The 27,532-nt window shown below is 48.3% G+C and overlaps 1 protein-coding gene across 1 annotated transcript; it reads right to left on the minus strand.

Moving 5' to 3' along the window:
* Positions 1-56: 56 nt before the first annotated feature.
* Positions 57-27,532, minus strand: LOC146072240 (E3 ubiquitin/ISG15 ligase TRIM25-like). The gene is made up of 4 exons (XM_083179571.1): positions 26,365-27,532; positions 11,731-11,832; positions 7,253-7,355; positions 57-426 (listed from the first exon to the last, which is right to left on the minus strand). Exons 1-2 carry the CDS (start codon positions 27,529-27,531, stop codon positions 11,782-11,784), a joined length of 1,218 nt encoding a protein of 405 aa, XP_083035697.1. The 5' UTR covers position 27,532; the 3' UTR covers positions 57-426; positions 7,253-7,355; positions 11,731-11,781.

The raw sequence follows: 27,532 nt of genomic DNA on the forward strand, positions 1-27,532 counted from the left end.
TCACATGGTGGCAAGGGGATACGGCGCCGGAATGGGGGGGGGGGGGGGGGTTCGGCAGGGCGGGCTTTGCAGCTTACCGGGTTAACCAGAATCAGGCGCTAAATACCTGTCTGTTTATACCTATTACCTTATAAGTCCCAGAGGGTACTGCTGGCCAGTGACTGCTGCATTCACCACGCAGGAACAGAGGAATCATTAACACCTGGGACTATCAATGATAATCAGAGGCCTACTGTAGGTCGTCCTGCCTCGTCCCCCATGCACACCCCAGCCCGCCACTCCATGTGATAGTGATTGGCTGAGAATCCTTTGAAGTGCCAGGGAATTCAGGCCAGAGAAGGTGGCATGTAATTGGTTAGCCGTGGGTCCCGTCCAGTGATCCGCTGCGTTCTTCTGCCAGGAATGTACAGCTGCTTCCAAGTTCTCCTGTCACATACAATAAGAAAAAGTGGTGTTAAGGACGGGCGGTTGTCCAGCCTGATTTATCTTTATGGTGTAATAATATAATATTGTTCTTTAAAGGATAATTCTTCCCAAAAACATTTCACTTTTTTACTATCCAACTGCCCCCCCTCTATTTCTCCAAGTAGCGAAGAGGGGGCGGCGTGGGTCAAATGATCTGCTGCTCAGAGAAATCACCCCCACTGGCATTCCTAACCCGTTACTCCAGGTGCAGACAATCAGAGAGAATTTGAATCGAATCGAGTGGGCTACAGACCGCACTGCCGTCAGTGCAGTGCGGTCAACGGACCACGAGCAGACCACGTGGCACCCAGTAGCTCATCGCAGGGACTGGCGCCTTTTGTACGCATCCCTTTTGCATACGATGCCTCATATGCAATCCCAGCCGCGGCTGCGGGACACCATAGATCTTTACGGCAGCCATTGCGATCTTAGGTTCCAATCCAATGCAAAAGGGACCGCGCATCGGATCGGAATCAGAGGTGAAACACATACAATTTGACACATTTCACCTGATTTTTCATGTGTCGGAATCAGGTGAAAAGGGACCAATTCGCACTAGTATGACCAGCTTAAGCACACGCCACACGGTAACGCAGCTTCTATAGATGCTGTAAGTGGACGTTTCAGTCTTCGTACGTTTAGACACAATGATGCGCACTAGGGAAGGGCTATGTAGATGCAACACAAGCAGTACCGGTGCAAGCCACCAGAGCGCCCCAGGCAGGAGGTGGACGCTCCGGTGCTCACCCGCCCCCTGGCCGCTGTACAGGGGGAGGGGGGGTGCCGCAGCGTTCCAGGGCGGGCGGGGGAGTGTTGGCAGTGAGTGTAGAGTGAGGCAGGCCGCCGCGTCATTTCCCAGGGGGAGGTGGGGGCGTCAGGTGATGCCGCTAAGTAATACCAGGGGGAGGGGGATCGGGTGATGCGGCGGCGGACGCCTAGTTGCTCTGGGAGGGGGGGGGGGGGGGTTGTGGCCACCGGTGCCACTCACCCCCACGGGCACCTCCTGCTGCAAACTGGCACCCTCCAGTGTCAAATGGCTAGAGCTGCCTAGTGGTGGCGCCGGCCCTGAACACAAGACACAAGGACGGCCGCGTCTTCATCCATCTCAAATTCAGCCAGAGACAAGTTGGCTAGGGGCGCGGGATGCCGACCGATCCCAGATGTTTTTTAAAGCGGCAATCATTTACAGGGCACAATCAATCAATTGCCTTGTAAATGATTGTCGCTTTTCAAAAACGTTCCGTCCAAGGATGCAATTTTGGATTTTCCTTGGGACCTTCAGCCAACTGCGTGACCCATGTTGACCTTTTCCTGTGTTGACCATTGATATCTTGAAATATTGCTTGTGTCGACCTTTTGACTATGAAGGCCATATGTATGTTGCCGACATGGTGTCGACTAATTTCCCAGACCTGGGCTGCTGGAGGAGTCCCGCGGCCGATGCCCCCCTCTTGAGTATACCTTAAGCTGGCGCCATCTTCCAAGTGATATCTTCAGGAATATTATACTAACCTAACCTCCCGGAATGGCTGGGAGGGTCCTGAAAATTGGGTCCCCCTCCTGGAACCCTGGAAGGGTGGGCAAGCCTCCCACATTTAGCAGGATGCCCACATCAGCCCCTGCACCCGCAGTTTGGCTATTACAGGAATGGGAGCGGGGGTTAATGACGGCAAGCCATGCTCCCAAGAAAAGTCTCCTCTCCGGGCTTTAGACCAGGCCTGGCCAACCTGTGGCTCTCCAGCTGTTGTGAAACTACATGTCCCAGGTTAGCATTACTGCTTCACAGCGCTGAGGTCATAGGTACTATTCTCACCATGGTCCTAACTGTGCGGAGTTTGTATATTCTCCCCGTGCTTGCGTGGGTTTCCTCCGGGTGCTCCGGTTTCCTCCCACATTCCAAAAATATGCTGGTAGGTTAATTGGCTCCCAATAAATGAACCCTAGAAAGTCTGTGTGTGCGTGTACATGTGGTAGGGAATAGGGCCACGAGAGACATACCGAGTCCCGGTAAAATGTTGGGGGCGTGGTCTGATTGCGGAAGGCATGGCCACCTCCCTCGATTAGGCCATGCCCCCAAAATGTTTAAGGTGGGTGAAAAAAACTCTCTAAAGTTGAAGGGGGGGGGGGGCTGTCATTGCCCCCCCCCCCCCCCCTAATCAGCAGCACACACCTACAGCATGTGCATACCTCCAAACTTTCCCGATTTTTAGGACATTCACGCATCACTCCCGCAGTCGGCAGTGTCCCGCGGCAGGGGGGGGGCAGTTGAGAGCATCTATTCCTGCAGCCAGAGGGGCTATGCCCCCAGCCCCTCTGGCTGCAGGAATAGATGTTCCCAACTGCCCCCACAGGGCCGAAATGCCCCCACAGTGCCGAAAATGGGAGCGTGGAGTCACGAGTATAGGTCACACCCCTTTTATTAGGCCACGCCCCTGAAATTTTCATCGCGCCTTCGGTGTGCAAATGGGTGGGAGGTAGGCATGTGCTGTGCTGACACGCTGTCAGTGAGAGCTCATGCTGAGCCTGCTGTAGGTGTGTGCTGCTGCTGCTGCCCGGGAGGGACGGAGGGGGAAGGTATGGGGGGGTCGTAACAGGGCCCCCGCCGGGCCCCTCCAGCAGGCCCCGGTAATTAGTACCCGATCCCCCGCTCTCGGCGGCCCTGGTAGGGAATATAGAGTGTAAGCTCCACTGGGGCAGGGACTGATGTGAATGTTCAAATATTCTCTGTACAGCGCTGCAGAATATGTGTGCGCTATATAAATAACTGGTAATAATAATAATAATACGCCATACTCCTTACAACGGAGCTAGACCTCACTTTCTGCCTCCCACCTGCTTATATCAGTGTCCTGTCCGCTGATGCAGAAATGTTTATATATATATCATGGGTCCTCAAACTGCGGCCCTCCAGATGCTGTAAAACTACAAATCCCAGCATGCCTTGCCAAAGTTTTGCTATAAGGGAGTGTTTAAACTGTGCAAGGCATGCTGGGATTTGTAGTTTCACAACATCTGGAGGGCCGCAGTTTGAGGACCCATGATATATATATATATCTCTTATATATTTGGCTACATCTGTCACTCAAAGGGTGTCTGGAGCTGTAACGCTGGGTGGAGCCTCTGACTCACATGACTGACTCACATGACAGAGAACCAGCCCAGTGAGCCCACAGACAGTGCCAGACACCCTCTGCCTCTCCATGTTACACAGCAAAGACACAGCTACTCACCAGACACACCAGGTGAGCGCCCCACACCGCCATACCTCCCAACATGACCCTCTCCAGGAGGGACAGAATGCTCTGTTTGTGGACTTCCATCTTAATTTATGATTGTCATCACCTGTTCTAAACAGGGTAATTGATAAGAAAGGTGTTTAAGCACAGGTGATGGTACAGTAATCCATAAATTAAGAAGAAAGTCCAGAAACAAAGCAATGTGTCATGTTGGGGGGTATGCACCTCCCTCCCTCCCCCCCCCCCATTCACGGCATCCCCACGATTAAATGGCACATGCAAAACACTGACATGGCTATGGTCGACAATGAAAAAGGTTGACAAGATTTATTTTTCACTTTTTCAATGTTTTCATATTCATTCTCATGTGTCGACATGGACACCAATGAAGTGCCACACTTAATGTCAACATTTACATGTGTTGACCTTTCTGTGTTGATTTTTTCTTGTGGCGATTCGCGGCACCCCCCGCGACCCCCCTCCCGCGATTTGCAGCACACCCCCCGCAATTCGCGGCACCCCCGGTGACTCCCGCGATTCGCGGCCCCACCCCGTGACAACCCCCCTCCTGCGATTCGCGGCACCCCGCGACCCCCCTCCCACGATTCGCGCCAACCCCCCGGGCCCCCCCTCCCGCGGTTCACGGTGCCCCCCACGACCCCCCCTACCGCGATTCCCCACCCCTGACCCCCCCTCCTGTCATTGCGGCAAGCCCCCGCGACCCACCCTCCCGCGATTCACTGCAACCCCCCCACGCCCCCCCCTCCCACGATTCGCGGCACCCACATCCCCCCCTCCCGCAATTCACGGCATCCACCCACGACCCCTCCTCCCGTGATTCGCGGACACCCCTCACCTCCTCCCTCCCCCCCCACCCCCGCGCGCGATTCACGGCAACCCCAGGATTAAATGGCACATGCAAAACACTGGCACGGCTATGGTCGACAATGAAAAAGGTTGACATGAGTTTTTGAAGATTTATTTTTCTTTTTTTTAATGTTTTCATATTCATTCTCATGTGTCGACATGGACACCAATCAGGTGTCACACTTATGTCAACATTTACATGTGTTGACCTTTCTATGTTGATTTTTTCTTGTGGCAATTTTTTTCCAGTGACAACTATGTGCACGTCAACCTACACATCATCAACCAATTCTTTGTATAATATATAACACCTGTTCTGTTTTACTGTAGGTGTTTTAAGTCAGATCTTTTACTGCTACTATTACTGTTTATGTAAATGCATTCTGAATGACAGCAACATCCTACCATCCTTCTACAAGAATTTATAACCAACTAGGTGATTCATTGCGCCCCGTGCCCCCCCCCCTCCCGCAATTCACGGACCCCCCTGCGCACCCCCTCCTGTGATTCCCAACCCCCCTCACGCAATTCACGCCCCCTCCCACGCTTTGCGGACCCCCGCCCTCTCCCGCGATTCGCCGACACCTGCGCCCCCCCAGTAGCGCACGCAGGGGGGGTTTCTGAGTACCCAGAAACCCCCCCAGGAGTCTAAGGGCCCTCAACTGAAAGCTGAGGGTCCCCTCTTTCCAGGGATATAAGAATTGTAAAAATCGGCCCTTGGGAACCGGAGATATCTGACTTCAAAGCAGTGGTCCCATCCAAGCCTGTTAATTGCTCTTCCCAGTCAGATATTTCAGGTTCTTTCTGGCTTAGAGTTTTTCTGAGGGTATATTCCAAAAGCTTGGACTCTCCCCCATTGATGAACACTAGTAGCCTGTCTCTACCTTGACCATAACCAGAGATACCAGCCTTCCAGCAGCTGGTTACTGCTCCAGCTCCACACACCTGGTATGTAGTTCTATATACTCGTTGGCAGATTGCTCTGCCTCCTGAACTCTGATCCCCTAGTCCCCAATACCATTTGGTAGGTGGGATTCTCTAGTTTTAATTCCAGTAAAATCTAAGAAATCTAATTCCGGGAACTGGAGATATCTGCAGTCAAGCAAGCTGTCCTCCCACCAGAAAATTATGAATAATGAGCCCACTCCACTTCACACCCCTCCTCTGCATATTAAACATCCTCTACCACCCTGGAAGTTATCTATCAGGGCCCCTTCATTCAGCCCAATGCCCCCTTCTCCCACCCCATCTCCCACCATCTGTGCAGTAAAGGGGTAATTAGTGGAAATTACTGATCCAGGCCCTACATGCTGAGCGGTTGATATAATACCCCCTACCACCCGCGGGACATCAAAGCTTCCCCCACTCCTACCGCTGAAGGATCGGTAGGGGCCCCAATACATTGCTATGCCCAGGGGTCTACACTGCTGTTGACACCCCTGTATGTACAGTATGTACAGTATGTGTGTATATGTATGTATGTATATATATATATATTTTTTTATTATTATTATTATTATTATTATTATTATTATTATTTATAAACATTTGGTCTATCTATAATACTTTAACTGACCCGGCATATACTGGGTCACCTAAGTGTCCACCTCTGTGCTTTGCTCCACCCCTCTGGAAACCCCCTTCTGAAAATCCTGCGTTTGCCACTGCCCCCCCCCTCCCTTGATTCACGGCACCCCCCGCGCCCCTCCCGCAATTCACGGCACCCCTAAGCCCCTCTTTAGTCCCCCGTATACTCACACACCCCTATCACTACCCAGCTTCCTGCTCTCCTGAACCGTAACTTCCACCACTGGGGAGTCGCTGACGCTGTTTTGCCCACATGCCCCTATCATGCCTCATAGCCCAGCCTCCTGCTCTCATGCACCCGAACTCCCACCCAGTAGGAGGAGACACTGACTAAGGGCCACCATCCTGTACTGCCACGCTGGACCCTCACCCACTGGCAGAAGCTGCACAGTATCTCCCACCCTCCTCTTTAGTCCCCCTTATGCCCACACACCCCTATCACTACCCAGCCTCCTGTTTTCCTGTGTCGTGACCTCCGCCAGTGGGGAGCCGCTGACTCAGAAACACCCTACTATACTATTGCACACACACACACACCTAAACAACATGCACACACAGTCCCCCCCCCCCACACCCACAAATGTCACTGTACCATCCACACTATCAATGTACATCTTACTCTGTAACCGCTTTTTAATTAAACAAAACAATACACACCCCCTTCCACATCATATGCTCTCTATTTAACACATTTCACCTATAACTCAAGTTGCAATACAGGCATCTTTCATACAATTGTAACCATCTTTCTCATATACAAGTGTTCACAAATTAAGGGGGCGCAGCCCCTTACGACGGTGTGAAGAGCGCCCGTAGGGCGCGATGAATCACCTAGTATATATATATATATATATATATATATATATATATATATATATATATATTATATGTACCTGTCCTGTATTGTCTTGTTCTTTAGTTCATTTTTTTCTGTGTGCCCGTGTGTATTTGTAATTTGTTAGGCGGTGCACAACCTTTGCGCCGCAATGTAAATAAAGGATAATAAGAAGTATTATTAAAATCCTGAGCGTTCACCATGAAAACTATAGTGCGATGTTAAATACTCTGCTGACCCCTACTGGTAAAAGAGGAAATACCTGGTTCACATTCTACTACACCAGTGGTTCCCAAACTGTGTGTCGTAGCACCCAGGTGTGCCTTGGGGAACTTGCAGGGGTGTTTTGGGTTGGTCGTCCAGGGCTAAATAAAAATATCAATAAGCAAAATCAATACAAATGGTTGCCAATCATAAACCATGTGGTCAAACAGAAGCGAATCCTGTCCCTCACCACATAATTCAACCTATGTAAAACATACAGTATAACACAAATTATTTAACTTCATTTAAAAAAAATCTTAGTAAGAAACTTTTGGCCTAGGGGTGCCTTGAAAACTATTTTGGTACCCTAGGACAGGGGTTCCCAAACTTTTTAGAATCGTGGCAGCCTAGAGCAGTGGTTCCCAACCTGTGGTACTAGTACCCCTGGGGGTACTCTGCAGACCAGTTGGGGGTACTTGAAAATAATATTGATAATGGCGGAAGAAGTTTCCAGGATAAATCTCCCATTGCCATGGAGACAAATCACGTTGCATCACTTCCGGTTCTGTCTGCATCGTCATTAGCGTCTTCTCATGTTTTTGCCCAATCAGCAATCCACTGGGAGCTACCTGCGCTGCCACAGGTTGAGGAAGCAGTGGCATTAATCTTACAGGTGTTAGCAGGAATACAGTACACAGCCAGCGGCCAGACACAGACCAATTCAAATCCTGACCACACACTGCTCCTCAGCCAGTGGCGGATTCAGGGGGGGGGCACCCGGGCACGTGCCCCCCCTGTCATTTATTTTGTAGATGAGGACCAGAGCTTTCCAACGAGCCCAGCCCCATGTCTCTAGCCCCCCGGGAACCGGAGATATCGCCTGGCAAAGCTGTAACATTTTTTCCCCATAGGATAATATGGGACCCGTCAATTCCGACCCCCACCAGGTTCCGACGGCTGCCAGTTCCCCCCCTGGCATCACAGGAGCTTGTGGTTTAAGTCATTCAATTCCAAATCGCTGGGCCTTCAATATGATACCAGGATGGTCCATATCGGTCAATCAGTTCCAGAGATATAGCATGTAAATCGATTTTTTTATTTTTGAAATGTAATTTCATGGCTGTTCATGTTCTTTGAGGGCAGATTACTCTGGAACCAAACGTTCCAGTTTCACTGGACCAAAATCATTCAAAGCCCACTCAAAAGTTCTTCAATATGATACTTGTCTCATGTAAATGGGTCAGTTAGTTCCAAAGATATAGCCGGTTAAATGAGATAACTGGTTAAAGGGGGGGGAGGGGTGGTTTTCTCTCCCCCTCACACCAGAAAATGCAGGGACTAGGCTGGTGTAAAAGGGGCCAACCCGGGAACGCATTTTCTGGTGTGAAATGGGTATTATTTCAAATAGCTGGGACCTGCAGTGCTCGGAATACAGCCAGGCTCTGCCACTGTCAGTGGCTATCACTTCTGCCTTGCGGCAGCTGTCCCCCATTTACCATGAGCATGTATTCCCCGTTGGCAATGAGCATGTAATCCCACATGGGAACGAGCATGGAACCTCTGGCAATGAGCATGGAACCCTTGGCAATGAGCATGTAGATAAACAGCACTTACTGTATGTAGCATGATTTTTAATAGGCATTATGGTGTTTGGCTTAAAACATAATGGACATAATGGCGTGTAACTTAACGTGCAATGGACATTATGGTGTAAATGTTTAATGCGCGCCTTTGGTGGACAATGTCCCTGTTTATGAAGCGTATTGTGAATTTTGTCTTAATCTGTGTGGCATTATGTGAATTCTGGCTCAATCCATGTGGCATTATGTGAATTTTGTCTCAATCCATGTGGCATTATGTGAATTTTGTCTCAATCCGTGTGGCATTATGTGAATTTTGGCTCAATCCGTGTGGCATTATGTGAATTTTGGCTCAATCCATGTGGCATTATGTGAATTTTGGCTCAATCCATGTGGCATTATGTGGATTTTGGCCCAATCCATATGGCATTTTATGAATTTGGCTCAATCCGTGTGGCATTATGTGAATTTTGGCTCAATCCGTGTGGCATTATGTGAATTTTGGCTCAATCCATATGGCATTTTATGAATTTGGCTCAATCAATGTGGCATTATGTGAATTTTGACACAATCCATGTGGCATTATGTGAATTTTGGCTCAATCCATTTGGCATTATGTGAATTTTGGCTCAATCCGTGTGTTATTATGTAAATTTTGGCTCAATCCGTGTGGCATTATGTGAATTTTGACACAATCCATTTGGCATTATGTGAATTTTGGCTCAATCCGTGTGTTATTATGTAAATTTTGGCTCAATCCATGTGGCATTATGTGAATTTTGACACAATCCATGTGGCATTGTTTGAATTTTGGCTCATTCCATTTGGTATCATGTGTAAGGGGCAAGTATAATGGGGTCTAGTATTTTGTTGCATAATGTGTAGAAGTTGTATATGGTGTTGTACACTACACTAAAGGACACGTCCCCTGTTGAGTGGTCACATCCCCTTTTCCAGAGCGCGCCTTCGGCACGCGCACAACTACATCCTTCACTTTTGTTGCCATGGTGGGCCTGCGTACTTTAAATGCCAGGGCCTATTTTTAATCCCATTGCCACCCTCTCTCTGCCGCTCTCTTAGCATGTACACTGGCACCACTAACACCGCCCCTCCCCCACCTAAACCCTCTTTTCTCATGGTGCCCCCCCTGTCATTTTATCCTGGATCCGCCCCTCAGCTACTCCTTAATATAAGGACACGCATAAGGACACACATACCGCTCACTTCCACTCCACTTGTAAGTACTGTGGATAGTTCAAATTGAGAGGAGGGGGTAATTATAAATGAAAAGCTTAATCAAGGGGTACGGGAGAGAAAAAAGGTTGGGAACCACTGGCCTAGAGTATCAGAATTTTTTCACTGCACCCCTAGGTCTAAAAATCTTTTTGAAAAAACTATAGAATTAAGTAGATTGGGTTTATCTGTGATAATTAAGTTCAGTTATGTGGTAAAGGACAGGATATGCTTCTGTTTGTACACATAGTTACATAGTTACATAGTAGGTAAGGCTGAAAAAAGACTTGCGTCCATCTAGTTCAACCTGGTATAGATATCCATTGCTGATTTGGTAGGTTCTGGTATTTTACAGACAAATTATATTTCTTATTTGTACCCATGGATGTTTTTCTCCAGTAAATGTTTGTCCAACTTTGCCTTGAACGCATTTAATGAGCCAGCCGTTACCACCTCTCTGGGAAGAGAGTTCCAGAGTTTGACTGTTCTGACCGTAAAGAAATTCTTTCTACTAGCTGAATGAAATTTTTTTTCTTCTAATCTATACTCATGCCCTCGTGTCCTAGATTCCTTTCTAGTAGAAAAGAGGGCGCGTGACAGTTCCTTATATTGGCCCTTGATATACTTGTACATGTTGAGCATGTCCCCCCTTAAACGTCTCTTTTCTAATGTAAATAGTCCCAAATTGCTTAATCTCTCCCCGTAGCTTAAATTCTCCATTCCCCTAATAAGCTTTGTTGCTCGCCTTTGGACTTTTTCTAATTCTATGATGTCCTTTTTATAGTGTGGGGCCCAGAACTGTACTCCGTACTCGAGGTGAGGTCTCACCAATGCTTTATATAGTGGCATAATTACCCTTGAGTCCCTAGTTTCCATTCCCCTCTTAATAGTTCTTCTTAATAAACTCTTCCATAGTTTATGATTGGCAGCCATCAGCACTGGTCTTGTCCATAAATGATTGATCATAAATAATTTGAATTGGTCCTGGACCACCAACCCGTGGCACCTCTGCAAGTGTCCCGAGGCACCCCAGGGAGCCACAGCACACAGTTTGGGAACCACTGCCCTAGGGTATTGTGATTCAAAAAAGTATGGGAACCACTGGTTTTACACAATAATCTGATTTCGAAGTGATTAATACCGCTTTCACACTGCCAAAACATTTCAAATACTGGTATTTTTAAACGGTATTTAAAACGGGTCTGAGCCTTCACATTGCAGTAGATTACCGTTTTAAATACCGTTTAAGTACCATTCACATCAGGCAACCCGTTTAATCCCCTGAACACGTTTCAAGGCAGAATGCAGGGGACAGCCTATCACGGGTCTGTAATCTGTTGTTTTTACTAAATACCGTTTCAGAGCCATTCTCACTGCACAGAAAACGGCTCTGAAACGTGTAGGACTCTGCTTTTTAAACGTTTTGAAATACCGGTTATCTTCTGACGTAACAGAACTTTGCTGGAAAACTTTTTTACAGAGGCCCAACTTCTTACCCTTACCATTACTCGTACATGTCTAGAACAATCTGCATTTTTAATGTAGATGTGATAAATAAATACAAATTGTACAAATACGCTATGGGAAAATTAATATTTTCATGCAATTTGCCAGGAGATTGGCTGCATTAAGAGCCATCACAGCAAAGAGAAGTGTTCTGTCGTAACGCTAATGTGATTCCCCGATTAAGGTGTTTGTGTGGATTGCGGCAAGTTGATGTTACCTGAATGATAAATCGACCTTCTGTTTTCTTTGCTCATTGACAACTTCCAACTTAGATCACATCCCAGCAGAGAGGCAAGGGTTCTTCCCAGAGACACAGAAACTGCAAAATCAGGCAAAATAGCACGCCCAAGAATGGAATATTTAATTTATCTCATCCCAAAACCAAATGAGATTTACATGTACATTAAATTCTCTCCCTCCCCCTGCTCCATACTCACGCCGCTCGTCACCAGCGCCGCCCAGCTCCCTCCCTCTGCTAAAGTGCTAATAATACTCACCCAGCCCCGCTCCAACGCTGTCTTGCTTGCCTCACACTGCTGCACGGACTTGCTGTGAGGCAGTAATGCTAACCATTACACCATCCTTACTGCCCCAAAGTACACTGGCACCACTGCCCACCAACGTAATTCATAAGCCAGTAATGTATACATTGCTCCCAATGTATATTTTATTTAGGGTTACCACATATCCGGGAGTCAGGACAAGTGGTGTCCCCGGACTATAGAATGTCCAGGAATTGTCAGAGTCCTGCAGCAGCGCCAACACTAGTTACTAGAGCGAGATGCATTGCGTGTGTGCGTCGCGTGGAGAGATAGCCCATGCAACAAGCAGGTCTGCTGCTATTTCGCTACTGGCTGCGCAGCGCTCTTGGCCTGGCTGCCGCTCTCACTGCTCTTAAACTCCACCGTGGCAACAGGCACTTCCCTCCCACATGGCATCTCGCATGAAGCCGCTGGCATTGAGCAAGAAACCCCTAGCAATTAACATGTAGGTAAGAGGCACTAATGTGACATAATATGTAATAGGCATTACTGTGTGTGGTATAATATATAATGGGTATCAACGTGATGAAACTTCAGCATCTCCTATTAGTTAGTGCGCGGGTACTGGCTGGACCATACGCGTTTTTTTAGAGATGTGCGCCGGGCACATTTTCGGGTTTTGGTTTTGGATCTGGATCTCCCTTCGTGTTTTGGATCTGGATTGGTTTTGGCAAAACCACCCTTGCGGGTTTTGGTTTTGGATCTTGATTTTTTTTTTAAATGCTAAAAATGGCTAAAATAACAGAATTTGGGCCTGTTTTTGACCCTAAAGTATTATTGACCTCAACTACATTAGTTTCCATTAATTTCTAGTAATTTCTAGTCAATTCTAGTCACACTGGACACTGCCCCTGGACAAAGGCCATCACACTGGACACTGGATACACGCCGTCACCCTGGACACAGTCCCTGGACAATGGACACAGCCCCTGGACACTGGACACAGCCCCTGGACACTAGACACAGCCCCTGGACACAGCCCCTGGACACTGGACACAGCCCCTGGACACTAGACACAGCCCCTGGACACAGCCCCTGGACACTGGACTAGGGTTACCACCTAATCCCTTTAATTCTGGACATATATTAATTACACAGGTTCTGTGGCTGGCTGACTTCAAGACTCCATTTCACCTGGTTTTAAACTACCACAGAACCTGTGTAATTAATATGTGTCCGGAATTAAAGGGATGAGGTGGTAACCCTAACACTGGACACAGCCCCTGTACACTGAACACAGCCCCTGTACACAGCCCCTGTACACTGGACACAGACCCTGACACACTGGACACAGCCCCTTGTATTATGGACACTGCAGCCCCTGTACACTGAGTGTACAGCCAGCAGCACTGCAGCCCCTGCGTGTGAGCACTGCAGCCCCTGCGTGTGAGCACTGCAGCACCTAGTTTACAACAAAATACAAAATCAGTCACTAAATAAATCACAGCACAGGGCACGGAGCACAGGGCACGGAGCACAGATCCCAACCACCCTCTTCCCTCTCCTATAATGGAGTGAAGATGGCGGAGCACGCGTGCGTCTTAAATAGAATCCAGATCCCGCGAGAATCCGACAGCGCAATGATGACGATTTGCCTCGTTTTCGGTCCGGAATTCAGGCGGGAACTCCCGAGCCGACTCTGATCCTGACTCGGATCACCATATTCGGATCTGGTGGATCCGGAGATCCGGACCCACTCATCTCTAGTTTTTTTATTTTCTGAAGACCTGGACTACGTTGGACAGAAGAGGACGTGATCTTCGCCGGAGGTCTTGGTGAGTACGATTTCCTTCCACAGGTCCCCAAATGGATTAATTCGGATCCTGGGCCCCGGACCCAGGGACCTACCTACGGGCTCAAGAAAGGTAAGTATCAGTATGTTTGTGTAATGTATGTATTAAACTTTTATTTTTCATGTGTGTCAGTGTGTTTATTTAACTATTTCTTTTACTGTGGAACTACAAGTGCCAGCGGGCCCTGTAATGCCCAACATGCTGGGTTCTCCTAGTTGCATGCGGGGGAGGCTTGCTGGGACTCATAGTTCCACAGTGTAAGACAATAGTTTTTTATTCTATTTTTTACACCATTTTATCAGCTCGATGCCCACCACCCAGGGGCATCAAGGACAGCACCAGGCTTCAGCCTGGCCAGGTAAGTCCTGGAGGGGGGCGACCCCTTTATTGGGGGGGTCCCCACTTCCCCAGGACCCCTGGCCAGGCTGACCTGTCAGTAGGGATGAATGCTTTGGCTGGGGGGACTTGTATAAAAAGTCTCCCCCCCCCCCCCCGGCTGTGGCATTACCCTGCTGGCTGGTTCTTAAAATACGGGGACCACTAGTAATTTTGTGTCCCGTATTTTGGGAACCAGACCCGGCCCTGGAGCCTGGGGCTGGTTTTAAAAAAAAAATCAGCGAAGCCCTATTTGCCCGGTTTCATGATTTTTTAATACCAGCCCCGGCTCTTTCAGGCTGGGACCCCAGTACAAATTTTTAAATTTATTTATTATTTTTCTATTTTTTTTTTACACACTGCAGCCTGCACGGATCTGACTAGTCCGTGCAGGCTACCTATACGAATGAATACAACATCAGGGATTACAAAGCAGTCGTATTTGACTGCTTTGTAAATTCCCCTCCGGAATACGAATTTGCATACAGCTAAAACTGTCGTATTCATTCGTATTAAGAATACGAACAATCGTATTTGTTTTCTTAGTAAATTTGCCCCATGATATCTAGAGGAGCAGAGGGGTAATAACGGCAGAATGTCTAGCGGCTTTCCCCTCCGAGCACAGCATGCATCCCCGTTCCCCCGCCCACATACACAGCGGGTACCTGCAGAGTGGCCGGTCATCGGAGCCCTCCTCACCATACAGCGGCCGTCGCGCTACACACCGTTCTCCACGCACAGCATGCATCCTGCACTCCCCCCACACACACACACACACTGCAGAGTGGCTGGTCGTCGGAGCCCTCCTCCTCACACAGCAGGCGTCACGCTGCACCCCCTACCCGCAAAGTAGGGATCTTGTCGAACCCCGTCCCCGCACAGTGAGCAGCCCACAGCACCTCCCCCGCCCTCCCTACACAAACAGCGAAGGGCTGCAGAGCCGGAGACGAGATACGGAGTACATTTGGCCCTTTTCGGCAGCTCAGTGTTGTCCCCAGGTACAGATGGGCACACATTAGCTGCAGCATCTAACTCTGAGCAAGAAAATATAATCAGGTCGGCCAGGCGCCCACGTGGAGATCCGGTCCCTGCTGCTGCTGCAAGTGAGAGGTAAATGTACGCAAGGTTATGTACAGTAGGTAGTGTATTTGTCTGTCTGTATCAGCATCTGTCAGTGTGTCCATGTCCGACTCTGTGTCAGTGTGTCAATGTCTGTGTGTCCGCGTGTCTGCATCTGTCAGTGTTAGCATCAGTATGTCAACATTTGCGCATCAGCATTCATGTGTCAGTGTCTGCCAGTGTGTCAGCATTAATGTGCATAGGCGAATCTAGGGGGTGGTCCGGGGGTGCACAGGACCACCCATTAGCCCATTTTGTAGCTGAGGGATGGGGCTTTCAAACGAGCCCAGCTCCGTGTCTCTATCCCCCTGGGAACCGGAGATACTGCCAGGCAAAGCTGGAACGTTTTCCCTATAGGATAACATGGGACTCGCTAATTCCGAACCCCACCCAGTTCAACGGCTGCCAGTTACCCCTTCGGCATCACTGAAGCTTGAGGTTGATCTCAGTCGAACCCAAATCGGTGGGCCTTCAATCTGATACCAGGCTGGATCCATATGGGTTAATTGGTTCCAGGGATATTGAGGTTAAACCATTTTTTTTCATTTCTTAAATGTAATTTCATGACTGTTTATGTTCTTTGAGGGCAGATTTCTCTGAAACCAAACAGCCCAGTTTCACGGGACCAAACTCATTAGAAGCCAACTTAAAAGTTCTTCAATATGATACTGGTCTCATGTAAATGGGTCAGTTGGTTCCGAAGATATAGCTGGTTGGTTAAAGGGGGGGTAGGGAGAGGGGAATGGTTGTCTCTCCCCCTCACACCAGAAAATGCAGGGACTAGGCTGGTGTATAAGGGGTCAGCCTGGGAATGTCCCTGCATGATCCTGGGACCATATTCCCGGGTAAATCCCTGCATTTTCTGTTGTGAAAGGGATATTGGGGGAAATTTACCAATATGAAAAACCTAGTTTTTCGTATTGGTTGTTTCCCTACGACAGCATACGACTGTTTAAGTCGTATGCAAAGTCGTGTTCCGGAGGGGGATTTACAAAGCAGTCAGATACGACTGCTTTGTAACCCTCCGATGGTGTAATGATTCGTATTAGCGGCCGTATATACGGCTGCTAATACGAATTATTTCTAGCAGTCTGCACGGATCAAGTCAGATCCGTGCAGGCTGCGGTGTGTAAAAAAAATAGAAAAAAAAATAAATAAAAAAAAAAACGGCGTGGGGTCCCCCCCACAGCCATAACCAGCACCAGGCTGAAGGAGCCGGGGCCGGTAATTAAAAATCAGGGAGCCCGACAAATAGGGGCTCCCCGATTTTTAACAACCAGCCCCAGGCTCCAGGTCCGGGGCTGGTTCCCAAAATACGGGGGACAAAATGACTAGGGGTCCCCCGTATTTCAAGAACCAGCCCCAGGCACAACCAGCCGGCAGGCTAATGCCACAGCCGGGGGGAGACTTTTTATGCAAGTCCCCCCGGCCAAAGCATTAACCCTACCGACCAGTCAGCCTGGCCAGGGGCCCTGGGGGAGTGGGGACCCCCCCAATAAAGGGGTCCCCCCCCTCCAGGACTTACCTGACCAGGCTGAAGCCTGGTGCTGTCCCCGATGCCCCTGGGCGGTGGGCATCGGGCTGATTATGTTGTAAAAAATAGATAAACCATTGTTTTTTACTGTGGCACTACAAGTGCCAGCAAGCCTCCCCAGCAAGCTGGGACTTGGAGAACCACAAGTCCCAGCCTGCTGGGCATTAAAGGGCCCGCTGGCACTTGTAGTTCTACAGTTAAAAAAATAGTGCACAAAACACACTGATACACTTTTAAAATAAAACTTTATTACACACAAAGCCCACACATACTAATACTTACCTATCTTCTCTCCGTAGGTAGCCCTGATGTCCTGTGTCGGCGTCTTCTGGTCCTGTGTCGTCTTCTTCCTCCATGTCGACCGTCGCTGTCGCCGTCCGGATCCGACGAAATCCATTTGGGAAGCTGTGGAAGGAAACCATACTCACCTGTCCCAGCGCGACGTAGTCCAGGTAAGGGTCTTTGCAAAAAAATAAACCGAACACCCCGAAACCAGACCGGACTGACGGAGACGCACGGTGTTTACATCGTGCGGCTCCGCCTCCCGAATGCCGCTATTGGCCGCCTTGCGGCCTAGCGGCCAATCAGGAGCCGCTAGGCCGCAGGGCGGCCAATAGCAGCATTCGGGAGGCGGAGCCGCACGATGTAAACAAACACACGTGCGTCTCCGTCAGTCCGGTCTGGTTTCGGGGTGTTCGGTTTATTTTTTTGCAAAGACCCTTACCTGGACTACGTCGCGCTGGGACAGGTGAGTATGGTTTCCTTCCACAGCTTCGGATCCGGACGGCGACAGCGACGGTCGACATGGAGGAAGAAGACGACACAGGACCAGAAGACGCCGACACAGGACATCAGGGCTACCTATGGAGAGAAGATAGGTAAGTATTAGTATGTGTGGGCTTTGTGTGTAATAAAGTTTTATTTTAAAAGTGTATCAGTGTGTTTTGTGCACTATTTTTTTAACTGTAGAACTACAAGTGCCAGCGGGCCCTTTAATGCCCAGCAGGCTGGGACTTGTGGTTCTCCAAGTCCCAGCTTGCTGGGGAGGCTTGCTGGCACTTGTAGTGCCACAGTAAAAAACAATGGTTTATCTATTTTTTACAACATAATCAGCCCGATGCCCACCGCCCAGGGGCATCGGGGACAGCACCAGGCTTCAGCCTGGTCAGGTAAGTCCTGGAGGGGGGGGACCCCTTTATTGGGGGGGTCCCCACTCCCCCAGGGCCCCTGGCCAGGCTGACTGGTCGGTAGGGTTAATGCTTTGGCCGGGGGGACTTGCATAAAAAGTCTCCCCCCGGCTGTGGCATTAGCCTGCCGGCTGGTTGTGCCTGGGGCTGGTTCTTGAAATACGGGGGACCCCTAGTCATTTTGTCCCCCGTATTTTGGGAACCAGCCCCGGACCTGGAGCCTGGGGCTAGTTGTTAAAAATCGGGGAGCCCCTATTTGTCGGGCTCCCTGATTTTTAATTACCGGCCCTGGCTCCTTCAGCCTGGTGCTGGTTATGGCTGTGGGGGGGACCCCACGCCGTTTTTTTTATTTATTTATTTATTTTTCTATTTTTTTACACTGAAGCCTGCACGGATCTGACTGATCCGTGCAGGCTAAAACGCAAATAGAACAGGAAAATGGTGTTCTATTTTCCTGTCGTATTTGCGTGGGTGTTTCACACCACTAAGCAGCCGTATTGTCAGTACGGCTGCTTAGTAAATCAGAAACCACCATTCTTTTGAATGGTGATTTCTGTCGTATCCTATCGATGGTGTAGACATTCGTATTTGTAAATACAAATACGAATGTTCCATCTTTAGGACTACGAATTGTTGTATTTTTGGGATTGTAAATCCCGAAAATACAAATTCGTAAAAAAAAGGTGTATTTCTCCCTACGAATACACCTTTTTTCTACGAATCCATTTTGGTAAATGTCCCCCACTATTTCAAACAGCCGTGACCTGCAGTGCTCTGAATACAGCCGGGCGGGCCCCTGCTCTCTGCCCAGCTGTCAATGACTTTCACCCCTGAAGCTTCTGCTCCAATTCTTCTCCCCGCTTTCACCTCAGCCCGCCCCACCTTTAATCATGTGGTGCCGGCGCCCGGTGTGCTCCCCCAACGTCACGCACAACAAGAGCGCGCACAATATTTCAAATGTCCACTCATCTAGAGGGGACACCAGGAGGGGAGTGGGAGCGTGCTCTGCGCTGCGCTCTGCTCCTCTCCCCATAGAAGCAGCTGCACCGCTCTCCATCTCTCCCTGCAGCAGCAGCGAAGGCTCATAGAAAAATTTACAGTAAGTGGCACTTTTGGGGGCATTGCTTAAGGGACGCTACAAGTGGTGGTATGTGGGGGCATTATGCATAATGTGTGGCTTAATGTGTAAGGGGCATTACGGTGTGCAGCATCATGTGTAAGCGGCATTATGTGTGCAGCATCATGTGTAAGGGACATTATGTGTGCAGCATCATGTGTAATGGGTACTATGGCGCACGGCATCATGTGTAATGGGTACTATGGTGTGCAACATCATGTGTAATGGGTACTATGGTGAGCGGCATCATGTGTAATGGGTACTATGGTGTGCGGCATCATGTGTAATGGGTGCTATGGTGCCATCAAGCAAGAACCCCCTAGCAATGAGCACGTAGGTAAGCAGCACTTATGTGGCAAATATGTAATGGGCATTACGGTTTGTTATTTAGGGCCAGATGTATCAAGCTTCACAAAGTGATAACATGGAGAGTGATAAACACCTAGCCAATCAGCTCCTACCTGTCATTTTTCAAACTTAGCCTGTGGCATGACAGATAGGTGCTGATTGGCTGGCTGTTTATCACTCTCGATTTTATCACTTTGTGAAGCTTGATACATCTGGCCCCTAGTGTGTAATGGGCATCATGATGTGTGGCACAATGTGTCATGGGCATTATGGTGTGTGGCCTTATGTGTAATTGGCATTACGGCGTGTGGCTTTATGTGTAATGGGTATTACAGAGTTTTCTAAAATGTGTAATGGGCATTACTGTGTATGGTCTAAAGTGTAATACCACACCCCTTTTTGTGATGCCACGCCTCCTTCCCATGAGGCCATACCCCATTTTTGCAGCGCGGCTACGCCGCGCAAAGGTCCCCCTTCTGTTATGTCTGGATCTGGGACCACCCATTACCATAATTCTAGATTCGCCTATGTTAATGTGTCAACCACAGTATCCACGCACCCGCCAATCCCCCACCCACACCCACACCACTCCCAATCAACCTCCCCCACCCACGGCACCCTCGCACCTGACCCTCACCCACCAATGACACACCCACCACACCGCCATTCCACCACCCGCAGCACTCCCACATCCACCTGTGGAAACACTACACCCGCCCCTCCTGCACCCGCAGTATTTCCCCACCCACCCAAACCATATTTCATGCAATAAAGCCGTTCACATGTTAAGGGGGCGGAGCCCCTTACGACAGTATGAAGAGCGCCCGTAGGGCTCTATAAATCACATAGTGATGTGATGCAGAACTGATGTCTGATAGTGATGTGATGCAGAACTGATGTCTCACTGATAGTGATGTGATGCAGAACTGATGTCTGACTGATAGTGATGTGATGCAGAACTGATGTCTGATAGTGATGTGATGCAGACCTGATGTCTCACTGATAGCGATGTGATGCAGAACTGTTGTCTGACTGATAGCGATGTGATGCAGAACTGATGTCTGACTGATAGCGATGTGATGCAAAACTGATGTCTGACTGATAGTGATGTGATGCAGAACTGATGTCTGATAGTGATGTGATGCAGAACGGATGTCTCACTGATAGTGATGTGATGCAGAACTGATGTCTGATAGTGATGTGATGCAGAACTGATGTCTGATAGTGATGTGATGCAGAACTGATGTCTCACTGATAGCGATGTGATGTAGAACTGATGTCTGACTGATAGTGATGTGATGCAGAACTGATGTCTGATAGTGATGTGATGCAGAACTGATGTCTGATAGTGATGTGATGCAGAACTGATGTCTGACTGATAGTGATGTGATGCAGAACTGATGTCTGATAGTGATGTGATGCAGAACTGATGTCTGATAGTGATGTGATGCAGAACTGATGTCTCACTGATAGTGATGTGATGTAGAACTGATGTCTGACTGATAGTGATGTGATGCAGAACTGATGTCTGACATAGTGATGTGATGCAGAACTGATGCCTGATAGTGATGTGATGCAGAACTGATGTCTGATAGTGATGTGATGCAGAACTGATGTCTCACTGATAGTGATGTGATGCAGAACAGATGTTGACTGATAGTGATGTGATGTAGAACTGATGTTTGACTGATAGTGATGTGATGTAGAACTGATGTCTAACTGATAGTGATGTGATGTAGAACTGATGTCTGACTGATAGCGATGTGATGCAGAACTGATGTCTGACTGATAGTGATGTGATGCAGAACTGATGTCTGATAGTGATGTGATGCAGAACTGATGTCTCACTGATAGTGATGTGATGCAGAACTGATGTCTGATAGTGATGTGATGCAGAACTGATGTCTGATAGTGATGTGATGCAGACCTGATGTCTCACTGATAGCGATGTGATGCAGAACTGTTGTCTGACTGATAGCGATGTGATGCAGAACTGATGTCTGACTGATAGCGATGTGATGCAGAACTGATGTCTGACTGATAGTGATGTGATGCAGAACTGATGTCTGATAGTGATGTGATGCAGAACTGATGTCTCACTGATAGTGATGTGATGCAGAACTGATGTCTGATAGTGATGTGATGCAGAACTGATGTCTGATAGTGATGTGATGCAGAACTGATGTCTCACTGATAGCGATGTGATGTAGAACTGATGTCTGACTGATAGTGATGTGATGCAGAACTGATGTCTGATAGTGATGTGATGCAGAACTGATGTCTGATAGTGATGTGATGCAGAACTGATGTCTGACTGATAGTGATGTGATGCAGAACTGATGTCTGATAGTGATGTGATGCAGAACTGATGTCTGATAGTGATGTGATGCAGAACTGATGTCTCACTGATAGTGATGTGATGCAGAACTGATGTCTGACATAGTGATGTGATGCAGAACTGATGCCTGATAGTGATGTGATGCAGAACTGATGTCTGATAGTGATGTGATGCAGAACTGATGTCTCACTGATAGTGATGTGATGTAGAACTGATGTCTGACTGATAGTGATGTGAAGCAGAACAGATGTTGACTGATAGTGATGTGATGTAGAACTGATGTTTGACTGATAGTGATGTGATGTAGAACTGATGTCTGACTGATAGCGATGTGATGTAGAACTGATGTCTGACTGATAGTGATGTGATGCAGAATTGATGTCTGACTGATAGTGATGTGATGCAGAACTGATGTCTGATAGTGATGTGATGCAGAACTGATATCTGACTGATAGTGATGTGATGCAGAACTAATGTCTCACTGATAGTGATGTGATGTAGAACTGATGTCTGACTGATAGTGATGTGATGCAGAACTGATGTCTGATAGTGATGTGATGTAGAACTGATGTCTGACTGATAGCGATGTGATGTAGAACTGATGTCTGACTGATAGTGATGTGATGCAGAACTGATGTCTGATAGTGATGTGATGTAGAACTGATGTCTGACTGATAGCGATGTGATGTAGAACTGATGTCTGACTGATAGTGATGTGATGCAGAACTGATGTCTGATAGCGATGTGATGTAGAACTGATGTCTGACTGATAGTGATGTGATGCAGAACTGATGTCTGATAGTGATGTGATGTAGAACTGATGTCTGACTGATAGTGATGTGATGCAGAACTGATGTTCATAGGCGTGCGCAGACCATTTTAATAGGGGGTGCACCATTGGTGGGGCGTGTCTATCACCACCTACTGATTGTGTCTATCTTGAAAAGTTGACATCATTGCAAACTAAATAGGTGGGGACTTATTATGTATATGGACTTCATAATGAATAATTTCCCCCATATACACAAACTAGAAATAGGCACAGAATCTTTTTCACCGTAATGCCCATTACACAATATGCTACACTCCGTAATGCCCATTACACATTATACCAAACACTGTAATGCCCATTAGACATTATACGACATACGTAATGACTATTACATTAGTTTCCACATAAGTGCTGCTTTACCTACATGCTTATTGTCAGCACGTGTTTATGTGCAGCACATACTTTTTGTACTGTATGATGGGATGCACGCAAGAGTGCATATCGCATCACACGGTAAAACAGCACCATGTATGGGCACCAAGCAGTTTTTGTTACAATATATTCCCCCTTAGCCCTCTCTACCCTAACAGATGCCTGCAGCAGACACTCATACCTCCCAACATGACCCTCTCCAGGAGGGACAGAATGCTCTGTGTCTGGATTTTCCTCTTAATTTATGGATTACCATCACCTGTGGTGAAACACCTTTCTTATCAATTACCCTGTTTAAAACAGGTGCTGGCAATCATACATTAAGATGGAAGTCCAGAAACAGAGCATTCTATCCAGGGGCTGGCTGGCAACTTTCAGCCTGGGGGGCAAGTCCAGAGCACTGGCCCATAAGTAACAGTGTTAAATTGAGGTTTTTCTTATTAATAAAAAAAGATTAGGCCTGGAGCTGATTATACCAACTGGAGTATAATACCATGACACCAGAGGCTGATCCCCCTGTATAACACCACCACAGGCTGCTCCCATTGTATAATAATAACAACAGCAACAAATCACAAGCTGCTCGCCCTGTATAATACCATGACACCACAGGCTGCTCCCCTGTATAACACCACCACAGGCTGTTCCCCTTGTATAATAATAACAACAACAACAAATCACAGGCTGCTCCCCCTGTATAATAACAGGACACCACAGGCTGCTCCCCTGTATAATAACCGGAAGGGGATGTATTAAAGGGAATGACAGTGGAATGACAGTCTTGTCTGCTAACAAGGAATGCCCATTGACTATAATGGGAGAGGATTTCATTTAAATGTATATTTCTGAAATTATTACGCCTATGAACTATATTTTTGGTACACATCTTGCTGCATCTGTCACTGCCAGGAGGAACCGAATGCACGGCCGTACCCCCTGGACATGTCATCAATGCAGGCGGCCATGTTACTGTAGCCGAGGCCATATTCTGTAAGCCCCGGCTACAGCAGAATTAGGTAAACAAGCAGGCGGCCCGCAGCATCACTTGGTAGAGCGGCCCGGGGGGCACATGTCATCCTGCCCCCCGGCCCAGCCCGCCACTGATTCCATCCCTCCTGGAGAGGGTCATGTTGGGAGGTATGGACACTTAGTAACTGCTGCAGCAGCTCCTACCCACCACAGCAGTAACATCAGTCAGTACTTTCACATTACAAGTTAATTCCTATTTTTTTTTCCTCCCCAAGAAAATAATAAATACCTAACCTAGCTTGCTTCCTCCTTTGAGGAACACTGGCTGCCTGTAGCTCACGCTGACTTCTGCTCAGCGTGTATATCACTGCCTGACTGTGTGTGGTGCATGTGCTGCCGGCTCTAAGGCAGCAGGAGGACAGGAGCGCGGGCGGGAGGACGGGTGCGTGCTGTGACGTCCCCGCGTTGTGCGCGCTGTGACGTCTATAGAGGCGGGGCCAAGGGCTGAGGAATGGAGCCCACAGCCCAGCCAGTGCTTCAGGTTCATCCCCGAGGGCGCAGTGGTACCAACCGGCCGCTGTGCTATGGTTGGACTGCAGGCTGGAAACCGGCGGCGGCAGGCAAGTAATGCAGTCCTGACCGCTGCCGGCCACCGGGTGCTGGTGCAAATTTTGCGTGCAATCGCGTGGGGGGTACCGGCGGGCATTAGGAGGTGCCTGTGCACCCCTGGCACCCCCCGTGCGCACGCCTATGCTGATGTTGATGTGTCAACCACAGAACTTCCCAGGGGCAGCCTGCATTTACTGACCCCCCAGAGTGCAGAAGATGGGTGTTTAGGCTGTGAGACCACACCCTCCTGCAAAGCCCCACCCCTCATTACAGGGCCATGCCCCTTATACACACTAGGATGGAGATTTACTAAGAAGGGAGTTCCATACCCTCCAACATGACTGGTAAGGAAGTCCAGGAACAGAGCATTTTGTACCTAATGGAATGGGTCATGTTGGAGGGTATGGAGTTCTTGTTCACATGGGATGTTGCTATGGGCAACCAATCAGATACTATCTATTATCTTCTAGAAGGTGTGAAATAAATAAGTAGATTCTGATTGGTTGCCCATAGCAACAACCCATGTGAACAATGCAATCAATTCACATGCAGAAATGTGAGTTTCACATGTCTTTAGTTTCGGGCTCAGAGGCACTTTAAGAGAGGAGGGGGCCCCTGTTGAGGCTTCTATCGGGCCCCTCCTCTCCGGTGCAGAAGTAGACTTGGGATATATTTACTAAGATGCAGGTTTTTAGAAGAGGAGATGTTGCCCATAGCAACAAATGATTTTTATCTATTATCTTTTAGAACATGCTAGATAAATGATAATTAGAATCTATTTGGTTACTATGGGCAACATCTCTACTGAATACCTGCACCTTAGGAAATACACCCCATGGGGTGCACACTGGGTGACAGACAATTACTGCAGCCAATCACAACTCTCAGTAAAACAGAGGCAGAGAAATCCCTCAGAAATGAACATTTATAATGACAGTAACTATCACACCAACATGGGAACACGTCCTGACAGACTGGACACAATCATTGGGGCAGATGTATTAAGCTTTGCGAAGAGATAAACTTGAGATAAAGTGGAGATAAATTGGAAAGAGATAACGCACCAGCCAATCAACTTCCAACTGTCATGTTTCAAACACAGCTGATTGGCTGGTGCGTTATCTCCTTTCAATTTATCTCCACTTTATCTCGTTTATCTCTTCGCCAGGCTTAATACATCTGCCCCCTTGTTACATATGGGGAGGGGCTCTGTGGTAGCTATACCCATTGCTTCATTCTATTGGCTGAATGTGTTCCCAATCAGATTCCCCTCCCTGTGATGTCACCAGTCTCTGGGCAGATTACTTATGGTAATATCTCCCAGCTCCTGACTCCCCCACATATAGTTATACATCCGCCCCATACACATAATGCAGCATGGAGGGGCTCAGTGAGGGCGGCAGTGTAGGTGTGTAAGTGTCTGATGGGGTCACACAGAGAATAAAAGGACATCTGTCCTGCCTCATAATCCAGGTATATCCTCACTCTGCCACAGGTGATATTGTCAGGTAACTGGATCCATGTACTGTCATGTAGCACTAAGTACTGATTATACCTCCTACGCAGACACCAGGACTTGTTATTATATCCAATGTCTGACTGACGTCCTCTCCTGTCTATACTGGGATAACACATCCCCACCATCCAGTCCTCTGACTCACTGACATCCACCTCCCAGTAATGTCGCCCTGAGGAGAATCCCCTGGTGCTTATTACCTGATCACACTGAAATCTCTCTGGTGTTACTGGGCGATTCTGGTTAATACGTGACCTGGATGCAGATTTCCTGTCACCTGATATCTGTATATTATTAGCAGCTGTGGTTACATCCAGTAATAGGTCTGTAGCTTCCTGCACATAGATCCCTGTATTTATCCCTGTTATTATATCAGATAATGTGTGTAATGTCCCTGAGAGGGATCCCACATCCAGACCTCCTGCACCACGGACCTGGTTATCATGTCTCTCTGTGTCCTCAGTGTCACACAAGTCCCCTGTGTCTGGTTCCTGTAAGACAGTCACTGGGTCAGACATGTTACACAGCTCCTCAATGTGACGCATCTTCCCGGACAGCTCGTCCTTCTTTATTTCCAGCTGCTGGATCAGATCAGAGACTGAGAGTGAAACGCGCTGTTCCTGCCTGGAGATCTCACTCAGGACTCTCTTCTCCAGGTCTTCCAGCTGTCTCCTGATGTCTCTAAACAGGGCAGTGACTGTCTCTGTTACACCCGCTGCTTTTCCCTGATCCTCTCTCCTGCGCTCCTGCAGTCTCTGGACTCTTTTCTCAGTCTCCGCTCTCTTTGTGGTCAGTTTCTGCAGAACATTCCTCAGCGTCTCCTTCTTCTCAGAGGCCTCACCCAGCATCTCCACCTGGTGTCCCCGATGTTCTCCAGCTGAGCAGTACACACAGATACAGGCAGCATCCTCAGTGCAGTAATACTCCAGGACCTTCTTATGGACGGAGCATTTCCTGTTCCCCAGGGCAGTGGTGGGGTCACATAAGACGTGTTCTGCTGACTTGCTGTGTACTCTCAGGTGTTTATCACACAGAGAAGCCTCACAATGCAGACAGGACTTAGCAGCAGGTACAGGAGAGTCCACACAGTAAGTGCAGCAGATCCCAGTCTCCTCCTGATCTGGGTGAGTAGACAGGAACCTCCCCACTATGTTACACAGTGCTATGCTCCGTATCAGTACAGGACGCTCCTGACACTCTGCTCTGCACTCAGGACAGCTATAAACTCCAGCCCCCTCCTGTGTATCCAGCACACGATCAATACAGACCCGGCAGAAGTTGTGGCCACATCTCAGGGTTACAGGATCTGTATAAATGCTCAGGCAGATGGAACAGTCCAGCTCCTGTCTCAGATCAGCAGACGCCATC

The sequence above is a fragment of the Crinia signifera genome, chromosome 4 (assembly GCF_055691185.1).
Source record: "Crinia signifera chromosome 4, ASM5569118v1, whole genome shotgun sequence".
Classification (NCBI taxonomy): Eukaryota; Metazoa; Chordata; class Amphibia; order Anura; family Myobatrachidae; genus Crinia; species Crinia signifera.